General features: G+C 39.5%; 1 protein-coding gene across 2 annotated transcripts in view; it reads left to right on the forward strand.

The window, feature by feature from the left end:
• Positions 1 to 9655, forward strand: part of POPDC3 (popeye domain cAMP effector 3) — a 112778-nt gene extending 103123 nt beyond the window's left edge. For both annotated transcript variants that reach the window (XM_077487185.1, XM_077487184.1), the window contains exon 4: positions 914 to 9655. In XM_077487185.1, the coding sequence (XP_077343311.1) occupies positions 914 to 1210 (297 nt within the window). In that variant the 3' untranslated portion in view covers positions 1211 to 9655. The remainder of the gene's footprint in view (positions 1 to 913) is intronic.
• Positions 9656 to 13431: the final 3776 nt, after the last annotated feature.

Here is a 13431-nt window from a genome sequence, read left to right on the forward strand (position 1 = left end):
TCACATGGAGGGACCAGGATCTGTGGGCCCATTGTTAAAGAGGGCTTCCAGATCCTGATAAGTCAACCACGCACCCCCCACAACCACTAGCTTGGGCTAAGGGGAAGAAGACCTTGCTCCCCCTGGCAATGTACCCATATGGAGGAGGACATGTGTGTGTGGCCTTTATGGTTCGGGGGGGACTCTTGATTATCCCCTCCAATTTCTGGCCTGCCAGGCTGCATGTTGGAATAAGGGTCTAGTATGGACTTTGGGGGAGACTTAATTACTTTTTTGTTTTTTTGTTTTCTTTTTGGCATGAGGTCTCCCTTAAAATCCATACCAGACCTGAAGGGTAGGGGGAACTGCACACGTTTAGAAAAAAATAAATATTTGTTCACGTTCTGCTGGATGTAAAAATTGATGTAAACTGAACTGAACTGAAAACTGAATCTTTTTTTCTATGCATAAACCTGATTAAATGGATGATGCCCATGTGAAAGAAGCCTAAAGCTAAAAAAAAGTTAATTTCCAATGCCATGTAGTGCAGAAAGATGCATCAAAATAGAGACGGGGGGGGGGGGGGTTTACTAAAGCTGGTCCACACAGAATCTGGTGCAGCTTTGCATACCGGTAGTAAACAATCAGCCTCTAGGTTTTAATGTCAAAGCTTAGTCGTACTAGCTGACATTGGAAGCTGATTGGTTATTATGTACAGCTGCACCAGGTTGTGTGTGCTCCAGTTTTAATAAATCTCCCTCAATGTGTATGAGGTCAGGTTTTGATTCTATGAAGAGATCTGAGCATGGTACATTTTCCAAGTGGACTGGATTCTGAGAAACACTATAATAGAGAATGGTGAATGCACTTTGATAGAAACAATATATGTTTTAGAGTGACATTTTGTAATGTTGCAAATTATGTCATTTTGCAGGTAACTCTAACTGCAGAAACAAAGTGCCGATACATTACCTGGAGGAGGAAAAAACTGTATTTATTATTTGCCAAGCACCGCTTCATCTCAAGACTCTTTTCAGTGTTGATTAGGGGAGACATTGCAGATAAACTCTATGCATTAAATGAAAAGGTGTTTGTGGACAGTGGGTTCCGATTTGACATCCGATTACCCAACTATTATCACATGGCGTTACCACAGCAATCAAATACGACCACGCCTACTATTCGTGTTCAGGACTTTTCTACGAGGAGGAAAGCAGCCAAACAACCATAATAAACTCTACTACTTTCTTACTGGCATCCCAGAATGATCTGGGGATCGATTATGGTCAAGACTTCTCAGCCATTCAAAGTGCCACTAACTGCATTCATAATGAGCAGTTTTCATTCGTATTCAGTCTTTTTATAATGTCCAATGTCTATTGATCTCATTACAGATCATTTGAATAGGTACTGTATTTTAATAAAATAAATGTAGGCATTGCAAAAGCCATTGGTGTTACGTTACCCAGATTGCAGAAATCTATACGTGGGCCAATTACTGTGCCAGTTTTGAAGTAAATACACCATCAATTGCGACTTATATAGGGAAAACATGGCAGATCAGTTTCTGAGATAAATCAAATACAATGGATGGAAACTTGAATTATAGAATACTTTTATGTATCAATATATGAGGTCCTCCTATTTTTTATTAGTTTTTTTATTATTTAACACATGATCCAGTTGCAAAGGGAAAATTCATGGGACGCCATGCTGGCCTTCCCTTCTAAAAATGCTTGCCTGGGGTTCAAGGTGATCCAATAACTTCAATACTTTTAAGTTGCTAACTCAGAATAAGCTTGCAGATCTGGAGTTGTGACCTTATTCTGATAAAACAAAAAAAAAAAAGTTTTGATTACATAGATACACTTAGGTGTGTGGTCTTCAATGTTTGTGTTAGCAATGTAGATGGAAACCCGATGTGAGTTTATCTTCACGTTCTCTGCATACGTTTAGGGCAATAGAGTAATGTTTCTTTTACAAGGATATATAACTTCTGCCACACATTGCAACATTCCTGAAGAATGACTAAAATTCCTAAGCCATGAACCCTGTAAATGAAGACCAGCCTGCTGCCAAATAAGCCTTTAAACCAAAAATGTGCATGTTTTGGCCTAGGAAGGAGAAAAAAGTTGAGGGTTCAGTCTCCAGCCTACCCAAGGGTAAACCAATATCAAATGGCTCTGAAAATCCATTACAGCCTATTACATTGTCCCCCAAAAGTCCTCACGTGGGAGATGCTGGAATAGGGCCACAGATATGGAATAGTTATTTATGTAACAATCTAACTGTACAAATCCTTTTGGCTAGGGCTACATGGGCAATTTATTTTTTTTGCTATGAGGAAGTGTAACTACATGCGCTTTTCACTGGCTACACACTGAAATCAACATGGTGCTAATGAAATAACAGTCATTAAGCAATTAAATCTGTAAGTAGAAAAGAGAGTTATTCGTCCATGCAGCACTACCCTTAAGATTACCAAAACTATGTAATGTGAGGGTCCATCCAATTAATGTATTCAATTTGTATTCGCTTAGGCAGACCTTTGCACTGCATACCTGTTAATTGATCTAAAGGAGGCTGCAATTATAATGTAACGTCCATTGTGTGCTTAACATTTAAAGCACACCAATTGTTTTCATGTGACAAGCACATAGCATTTATAAGTATTTGCTAAATATGCAGTTTTCATGAAGGAAATCTGTACAGACGGGAACTTATAGACTGCCATGCTTGCTTTCCAGGCCGCAATTATACCCAACATATTTTTCTCACTTTAGATTTCCTTTAGGCTACAACTGATTGAGCCTTACCTGGCATAGGTGGTCACATTAACCAGCAAAAAATGTAAATTAACCTGCTAGTCCAGGCCTGAATTGTGTGTAAGTTACTCATAGGAAACCTATGGAGATTTCCATTAAACAGAATTTGGCTTTAATGTTTTCTGGGTTTCTGACCTGAAAGGTGTATGCAGCTAGTGAAGTCAGAACACTTGATTTGCATACTTGTTCCAGGATATGGACACAAATGGGTTGATTTACTGAAACTGGAGAGTGCAACATCTGGTGCAGCCAATCAGCTTCTAACTTCAGGTTTTTCAATTAAGGTTTGACAATAAAACCTGGAAGCTGACTGGTTTCTGTGCAGTGTTGCTCCAGATTTTGCATTCCCCAGCTTTAATAAATCAACCTCAAAGTGCTGAAGCTAAGGAAGTCCCAGAGACCGCCAGGCAGTTTCAGCTTTAGAAAAATGTTGGTAATGGTAGCCTGTACATTTCTCTCAGTATGGAATTTCTTGTAAGGGCTCATTTACAGTACACTTTCTTCAACTTCAACACACATTAACCTCCCTGGCGGTACGATTATTTTGGATTTTAGGTGCTAAAAGTGGTACAATTATTTTGCATGAAAATTTGGCGTTTTATATTGTAGGCCTGTAATTCTTAGGAATAACTCTCTTAAATCTGTCCAAACCAGAGTCTAGCAGACATCTCGGGTATGATAAAGTTTGAAAAATGAAATCATAAATTATAATATAATAATTAATCATACCAAATAATAATATAACAATAATAAAAATGATTCAATAATGTAATCAAAAACACTGAAATTTGCTCAGTTGCAGAATTGTCACTGTCATTACTTTTCAATATTTGATGACGGATCTACCCACAAATCGCTATCTCTCAATTCTGCAAGTGATTACAATTTATTATCGCTGTTTTCTAGCTGGTCTAAAATCATTTTTGATGTAAACGGACAGTTTTGGTTGCTATGGGCAATCTCCAGTTTCCTGCCATAAAGAACAGTTTGTATAATATAAAACTGCATGCAGGACACTGGACAGACCAGTAGGGACAAGGGGGATGGGAAATTATTACATACAGCAATGTAATCTGTAAGATTACATTATACTGTATGTAAACTGTGTGTTTCACTTTTTGAATTTGGCGCCAATCCCTGTCCCCGTGCGTCGCAATGCTCACAGGGAACGGAGATCGGCTCTGTGATGAATCGAGCGGAGGACGAGCCGCTCGTACAGTGGGGGGACATCGCTGGATCCAAGGGAGAAGGTAAGTAACCTCCTCCTGCATTCAGCGATGCGTCCCGAGTCTGGCTCGGGGTTACCGCTTTTGGTATAAAACTTCCACCCCGAGCCAAATTCGGGAATACCGCAAGGGGGGTTAAAGTGCCTACCGCTTCAACATGCTTTTTTCATGTGTTTTTGATGCTTCTGTATTGCTTCAGTAGTGCCTCGGTGGTACTTCTATGATGCTTCGATGGTACTTCAGCAGTGCTTTTTTCAAGCTTTAATGAAGCTTGGCAGATGCCCTGTGTGTGTGTGTTGATATCGCATACCTGCAAGTTCTCCAAAACAAAGCGAAGCTAAAGAATTAAAGCCACTCAAAAGCTGCAGGTGCTTCAAGCAAGCTTTGCCATAGACTTCTGTGGAGGCTTTGCAGATGCTTTGAGCACCAATAAAGCAACATGGGGTATCATTTTTCAAGCAAAGCCAAAGCAGATCAAACGCAAGGTGTAAACAGGGCTCTAAGATAACCATTTTACTTAGTTACAGGTGCTTTGACTGGCATTCAGAACGCTTTTGCAAAGCGTGTCCAAAGCCATGTTTTGAAGCAAGTGTAAATGAGCCCTTAGGGTACATTTTTAGCGAAGTTGACCTTTAGATCTTTCCTCCCCCTCAGTGGAAGTCACATAGCAATGTAATTACCTTTAGTTCCACTACCAGAGATCTGTGACCCTGGAACATCTCTAAAGAGCCTTTGTACAAAAGAGTTCCATCCTTGCCCATCTCCCTACTGTGCATGTACCTCATTACTCCATTCCTTCTTATGGCTGGGTCCATACTCTTGATGAACCAAGCTATCCGAAGGAGTACAGAGTCAGTCATAGGAAAGGATGGGGCAAGTGCCACACACGAGCAGTGTGAACCAGATACAGCCAGTGAAAATCATTGTGCTACCACAACAGGTTGGTATAAATGGGCCCCTAAGGATGAAGAAAGTAAAGAGTGACCTATAATTGACACACACCAAGCAATACTACTAAGAATGAATGCTTTCTAAACATCATTAATAATTGACATTTGTTTCCTGAGGAGGCTAAGTGCTCAAATTGAAATAGTGACACTTGCTAAGAGCGTTGGTTTTAAGGCTACCCATAGACATTAGATAGGATCTTAAGTAACATGTGATTTACAGTTGATTAGAAAAATAGCACAACCAATACTTCCAGGAAAAAATAATGATGAAAAAAAGATGGAATTGATTTACTGTTTCTGCTAAATAAAAAATCTATTCACATGAATTTTTATTTATCCACAGGTTACAATTCACATACAAGGGCACCCGTCAGCATTACGTAATATTATATTGTAATAATATTACAATATTATTTTGAAAAACCTACCTCTTGTGATAAATAAAAAAAACGCCAATACCAACCCTTTTTAACTAGACAAAGCAAGTCATATGGGGTGGATTTACTAAAGATAAATCCACTGTACACTACAAGTGCACTTTGAAATGCAGTCGCTGTAGATCTGAGAGGAAGATCTAAAAAGAGGGGAAGCTCTGCTGATTTCTATTATCCAATCATGTACAAGCAAAAATGCTGTTTTTTTTATTTTCCTTGCATGTCCCCCTCAGATCTACAGTGACCACACTTCCAAGTGCACTTTCAGTGCACTTGTAGTGCACAGTAGATTTACCTATAGTAAATAAACCTCCATATGTCTCTGCCCATGAGGAGCATTATGTATATTTTACATATTAGAGAAAATAGTGAACCCTGACGTAAAGTGTATTCTGATAGGAACCCCTGGTGTAAGGTGTACTCTGATGGGGACATGTGATGTAAGGGGTGATGTAAGGTGTAATCTGATGGGGACCCTTATGTAAGTGGTACTCTAATGGGGACACCTGATGTAAGGGGGTACTCTGATTGTGACTGATGTAATGGGGGACTTTGATGGGGATACCTGATGTAAGGGGTACTCGGATGGGGACCCTGATATAAGGTGTACTCTGATAGAGACCCCTAGTGTGAGGGGTACTCTGATGGGGTCGTGATGTAAGGGGTACTCTAATGGGGACACCTGATTTAAGGGGTACTCCAATGGTGAACCTCGTGTAAGGCGTACTCTAATGGGGACACTTGATGTAAGGGGTACTTTGATGGTGACCCTGATGTGAGGGGGGCCCTGATATAAGGGGTACTCTGATGGGGACCCTAATGTAAGGGGGACTCTGATGGGGACCCTGATGTTAGACACGACTCAGATGGGAACCCTGATAAAAAAATGGGCTCTGATTTGGTTTCCTGATGTAAGGGGGGACTCTGATAGGGAAACCTGAAATAAGAGGCATAGGTTCTGCTTAATCATCCTAATGTAATGACAGCATAACACAAACTAGTGTTCCCTGTTCACTCTTGCACTGCTTCTGCACTACCTGTCATACATTACTTCCGGGTTATGATTTATGGTACAGAAGCGCACCGAGTATTCAGGGAATACTGGTTCCCTGCATCACTGTTATACTGTTGACATTATGCCCCCTGACTTTTTTTGACTGCACCCCCAGATCACATAAGCTAGATCTGGCTCAGGGCTGTATATGTAATGAGTTAAGGTGGTTATAAAGTCAAGACATTTTTTATCTTAATGTATTCCCTGCATTAAGATAAAAAATGTCCCACTACTATCGCCCATTCACCTCCCTAAATACTTACCTGAGTTCTATCTTGAACCAGTGCCTGTCTGCAGTGGCACTTGTCTGTGTTCCTCCCCACAGGACACATAGGTAGCCAATGGCTCCTACTGCTCTCAATCAAATCCTGTGAGAAGGGAGTGGACCTATGGACACACACAGCCCAGCCCAGGAGCGAGCCTATACGTCTGTCCCCATAGCAATCAGTTTACTAGGAGGGCAGACACAGAAGAGGAGGAGCAGACAGTGCCAGTGGGAGACACTAGAAGAGGAAGTGCAGGGCCACTCTGTGCAATACCATTGTACAGAGCAGATAAGTATACCACATTGCCAATTTGAACTGTTCTATTGCAGACAATGGGGTGCAACTTGTCATGTGATTTGGAACTGTCAAATTGCATGACAAATCTCCCCCACAAATGGGGGCAAATGGTGCTACTAATAAAAGGATTGCCAACAATGGGTTTAAAACGTAGTAATGTGAGTCGTATTGATCCATGTTGTTGGGATCATTTTTTTACATTATATATAGAGACCAACTGAAAACTAGTACTTAGACCTTGAGATGCATATATAGTACAGCATACTTGCCAAGTAAAGCTTCGTACACACATTTTCTGATGGGAATTGTGTGATGACAGGCTGTTGGCGGAAAATCCGACCGTTTGTGCGATCCATTGGACAATTGTTGTCGGATTTTTCCACAGACAAATGTCTGCTGTCGGATTTTCCGAGCGTGTGTACACAAGTCCGTTGGACAAAAGTCCAAGGTACAAACACACATGCTCGGAAGCAAGGACAAGCTAGAAGCAGTCGGTCTTGTAAACTAGCATTTGTAATGGAGAATTAACATTCCTGACGTAGCAAATTATGAAATGTTGAAATGCAGAGCACATTCTCTTCTTCTTTAATGGGATAATAATGAAGCTGCTTTTCTGGTGATACTGATGGAGTTATTGCAAACACATTTTCAAAGGCTTTTTTTTTGTAGTAATATCATGCTTGTTATTTTTTTGTTTGGTGCAAGTTACCACAACACCATTATCCCATAGTTTTTAAGATCAAAGATACAACTATGTTGGTGTCCCTTGTTAATTTTACATTGTATTATTTAAAATGTAACTGCCTACTCCCAAACTGTTATTTGAAGTAAAACACATAGCCAATTATTATTCTCCACAATTTTTTTATTGTGCATTAAAAAAAAGAAAACAAATAAAATTAGACATGCTATCTGCCAATAGAACTTAACCAAAAAGTGCATTCTATGCATCCAAAAATATAGAAAATATACCAAATCAAATCATTATTCAACCAAAAAATTGAAATAAAAGCCTCATGCATGTGTCTTGCTTCTTAATATAGGGGGTCAACAATGCCAAGAGTTGGTGAAAGCAGGGGTCTGTCATCCGGAGATAATTCTGAAAATCATCTGGATTATTCTCCTGGAGCTCCCGCAGCAAAGGCATATGAGATAATTGGTCATGATTAATAAAGCAACCAATTTTTGGTCCAAGAAATCCTCCTCCTCCTGTTCTTGGACTGGGCTTGGGTCAAAGCAATTACTTCAAGGCCAATAATAAATAACACATTATCTCCTCCGAGTCCGCAACATGGCTGGTTGACGAACGGCCATTCAGAAACAAACTGAAAAGCTGGAAATTAAATGCATGAAATGAGAAGCGCAAAGCAACACTCACCAAACTTCTACTAGCATGAAATTAGCAGAAGGAGCCCAAAGGGTGGCACTAAAGAGCTGAAAAACCATGTAGTACGTCACTAGGTTCATGTTTGTTGGCCAGCAATTGTGTGCCTTTTGTATGCAAGACATGTTTGGGGCCAACGCCCTTCGGACAAAAATCTGAGGTTTTGTCTGTGGAAAATCAGATTGTGTGTACAAGGCTTAAGTTCACTTTGTCATCTAGACATTGCTCTAGAGCACCAGTCTAACCTAATCCCCTCTTATCATTAATTTGATGATCTGAGAACCCTGCTTGTGATTTCCAAATATCTATTGCATGCTGCCTTTCTCTTAAAGAAAGCCTATTTCAAAAAATGATAGTAGTAAGAAGTTTCTCACAGCCTTGTATAAAAGTTTTATTACCTAGTAATACCATAAACTATGATCCAGCAATCTTGACGCTGATGGTTTAGAGTGCACTGATCAGTCCGCTGAAGGTGTTTATTATACCAGTCTGCAGCCATCCCTTGGTGGTCTTCATCACGCCTGCGCTGTCATCTTTGTGGGACCGGTAGCCATGTCATCAAGATGGAACTTGGTTGCTGCTAGTGGTACCTACTTTCCATCCCTAAAGATCAGAGGACTGGTATGTCAGCTGTTGTGGGACAATGATTAGATAATTAGATATTACAGAATATTATATATATATTTTTTTTTAAACTGTGTTTGTTTATAGGTAGGAGGCATTTTTAATGTGGCCAGAATTCCACTTTAATTAAGGCGTGTACCTGTCCAGATTTGTAGTGTTTGCTGGGTAGCATTAGTAGCTCATGATTGGTTTTCCTTTAAATAGAATAGCTGAAGCATGGGGCAGACATTAGTTTATGATGCTCTTGCCACCGAGACCAAAAATCATCTAAAAATGTTGCTTTCTTACTAAATTGAAAATTAAAAAAAAAAAAATTGTAGAAGGAATGTTTTACAATACTATAATAGTAACCTGCCCCACCTTAGAATATGATTGATAATCCCTTGATGCCTGTTGCTTACCTGGCATGCCTTGCAGTGCTTAGATCCTGGCTTTTGTTTTGTCCAGGAACAGTATCTGCATGCAGTTTGAATGTTATTTACTGTATGTGGGTTTTCCTCCAGCATTCAAAGTCACACTAATGGGTTAAAGTGTATGTATACCCTAACAATGAACTTCTCATATTTTTTTTCGCTTTTCATATGTTAAATACAGCATTAAAATATTTTTTTTCTTATTCAATATCTGTTCTATGCGTGCAAAAAAAAAACCAACAAAACTGTTGATCCTGCCACAAATCTAACGAGCTGATAACTTTCTTTACTCTGCACCTGTGCTGCCTTATATCAGATAGCATTGTTCCCAGCTATCTCCGTAAATGACAGAACACCAGCTATATGTTATGGAGAAGAGGGGAAGTGTTCTGTAGTCCTAAAACACTTCCTGTGCTAAGTTGCCAGCGCAATTCCTCAATAGTTTCAGTACGGCGAGTAACTGTTGTCAGCCTAGGACAGTAAGTGTGTTACTGGTCAGATTACTAGGAGAAATTAAGGAAAAAAGCCTGAAAACCAATGCAGCCCACACATCCAAAGAGGGGTAAGTTGCAGTATTTTATATTTTTGTTCTTGGGTTTAGATACACTTTCATTTGATCTAATGTATCAGTGTTTGACTGAAGTAGGGAGTTACATTGCACTGTAATCGCCATCTGGAGATAAGAATTATTTTGTGTACTTTGTAAGGTGCTGCACAATTTACCCGCACAATATTAATCAATAAAACAAGCTAATGCAACCATACTGATACAATAAATGTTTCTTGATAATTGCATGCACATGTACAGATAACAGTCACCCGCCTAATGTGTTATCTCCATGGTGCTGAAAAAATACTTGAATTCTTTTTCTGCCAGAGCCATTTTTAAAAGAGAAGTATGGACTTTTTCTGAAACATACCAAGCCGAGTGCTCGGTTCTCAGAACTCCCTGAGCAGAGAGCTGGTGTCTGTCAGTCACTGCTGTCTGCTCTGCAGGGGCGGGGGCAGCCAGCTCAGGCTCTCAGCAACTCACTGAGAGACTGAGCCAGGTGGCGGTCCAGGCATGTGGGCAGATCCCAACTTCATTGTCGTGATCTTGCCTGAGCCTGGACCAGCTCTGTGACATCAGCTGACAGCAGGTTTTGGCCCGCTGTCAGCTGAAAATGGGTCACAGGGGTGCAGAACGAACTGCACTTCTTTGATCCACAGGGGAAGTACAGCCAACTGAGCTTTGGCTGTACTTCTCCTTTAATGTTTTTTAACTGCAGATTTTAGACCTGAAGGTTAAATGTAAACATCTTCCCCCACCCCAAAGCCTATTATATTTTCTGAAAACTCAAACACTGTAGAATAAAATAGTGGCAAAAAATGGTGGCAGTGGTAGTGGTAATTATTTATGTTATTTATGTCACAAGATAATTAAGCTACTGTTCTTCAAATCAATATTTTCAGTAATACACTTTTACTATATTGACACTTTAATATGTTAACACACACAAACAGAATATGCTACACAATTTTTGTTATGATATAAAATATTAGGTTGTGTCATGTAATTAGATATCAAATATGTCATATCTTAAAATAGCACGCACCTGAAATGGCAAAAAAACTATAGTATCTAAATTTGCCCACTTTAAAAACCTTATCATTTTAGTGTTAACAGTGAATCATGGCACTAGCAATTTTGCTCTAACTTTTTTGCGCACCCGACACATGCATTTGCATTCACATGTGCACACTCTTTTTGTTGTATTCATTTTTAATTTTAACCATTTCACCGATCCTAGAGCCATTTAGTCATTTTTTTTAGTTTTTGTTTGCATATTTCAAAAATCATTTTAGGTCTAGAGATTACTTAAAACTCCCAAAATTATTTTTTGAAAGCAGACACCCTAGTGAGTAAAATAGTGGTAGTTTCATGTGACAAGTTTTTGTGTCACATGATATTAGTGCAACCGTTTTTAAAATGCTAATTTTCATTAAAAAATATATACTAAAGTTAATTTTAGGGCATCATACATGTCACTTCCTGGTCCATTCATGGGGGGGGCCTTCACACTGACACCCGCTATGACTGCACTGGGCCCGCAGATGGGGCAGCGGAGCCCAGTATACATGGCATGGGTTGGCACATTGTGCTGATTGTGAAAGTGATTGTTAGCTTCAGAGCTGCTCGTATCACTTCAAAATGAAAGCCGACAGTCAAATTTGCAAATGTAAACACACCACCGGCCGGTATACCAACTGGGTGTGTGTTTAAAGCATGTGCTCCCAGTGCAGTTTTTTTTTCTAAACTTTATTTCTCTCATAGTGTTTGCACAGTGTAGGTGACAGGTTTTGTTTCTATTAGACCCCTAATGTTACCTCAGCACTCTTTTGAAGCCGACTGGGCATAGATTGAGTTTAATCAACTTTTTACCTGGCCAAGAAGACCAGTGATTGACAGGTCTGAACCTTGAAATGCTCAGAGCTGAGCATTTCCAGGTTCATTTTTCACAAAGGTGATCAGTGAATGGAAGTTCCATGGCTCTTCATCCTGACACCTGCTATGAAGGTACCAATCACCCAGGAGGGACAGGGGAGCCTTGGATACATGAAGTGATCAGCCACCTGAAGTACTTCTACTGCATAGCCTGAGGTAAAAATGCAAACAAACTGCTGGCTGCTATAGCAGTCTGTTTACATGCCAGCAACATAACATTTGTTGACGGCAGCAAAAGGATTAAATCGCAGGTATAATATACCTGTTTATACAGTATATACATACACACACACATGCTAATCTAAATGTAAAAATAATATCATAAAAGTTATACATAGTTGTTTTTACTAAATGTGGCTCAATTGACCAAGTTTTGCATCAGTCATTTTTTTTTTTGCACAAATTTTTCTTAATAATATTCAATTCATGAAAAAAAAAAAAAAAGATCACAGCACTGAAATCGTTTTTTGTTCATAAAATGGGCATCTAACAGCTGACAGCCTTATTTTTTTTTCTTGATTTAGTCACCTCAAAGCACAATCCAATCTCCATTTACAGACATTAGGCAATGCTACTGTATTTTTGAACACTGCAATTCACTCAACTTTAAAATGAGTTTCTGGAATGGATCACTTTCTCCTGGTAAGCCAGTTGAAAAGCAATTGCCTCTAAAACTCACGCTGAGCTGACATTGTGAGTGAGCAGGCATGGCATAGAGAGGCAATGATTATTCATATCTAACAGAATTCCTTCTCATCTGAAAGTGAAAGCAAGATTCCTTGATTTCTAGTTATTCGGCACATGTCATCCCTGATGTAAAAGAGTGGTCATAATCTTATTGAAATTGTGCGTGTAATTATGTAAGGGCCAGAAGCATGGGGCTACACAATATTTATCTGCTACTAAGTACTTGGTGACATAAACGTCTAAAAAGGGAAATTCCCTCTGGTGTTTCGATTTTCAACCACAACAAGCATGCACAGACTAAAAGTTCCCTCTCAAAGAAATAAAGCAGGCTAAATACAGCAGACATTAAGACACAATCTGACCACTTTCAGATATATTTGTCTCTTAAGGGCTAGAGATCAGGAAACTCTAGTTTAGGACTAGAGAGTAGGCATCATGGTAACATACTGTATTAAGATTGGCTAAAAAAATAAAATAAAAAAAAGACAAAATTTCCACTAAGTTAAAAAAAAATCCTAAACCCACAGTCAATTTTGCAGAAATTTGTACATCTACCATATTTGAAGCAAAACAAAAGCTATCCAACAATTCCTCCTCCATAGCCAGTAACCTCATCCATAGCCAGTGCTGACTGCAGATGTCCAATACAGGCATACCCCACTTTTAAGTACACAATGGGGTTTATTTACTAAAGCTGGAAAATGCAAAATCAGGCTCACTTCTGCATAGAAACCAATGAGCTTCCATGTTTTATTACCAAAGCCTAATTGAACAAGCTGGGGTTAGACGCTCATTGGTTTCTATGCA

This window comes from Lithobates pipiens, unplaced genomic scaffold (assembly GCF_037356315.1).
Source record: "Lithobates pipiens isolate NorthernLeopardFrog02 unplaced genomic scaffold, aLitPip1_a1.2 Scaffold_18, whole genome shotgun sequence".
Taxonomy (NCBI): Eukaryota; Metazoa; Chordata; class Amphibia; order Anura; family Ranidae; genus Lithobates; species Lithobates pipiens.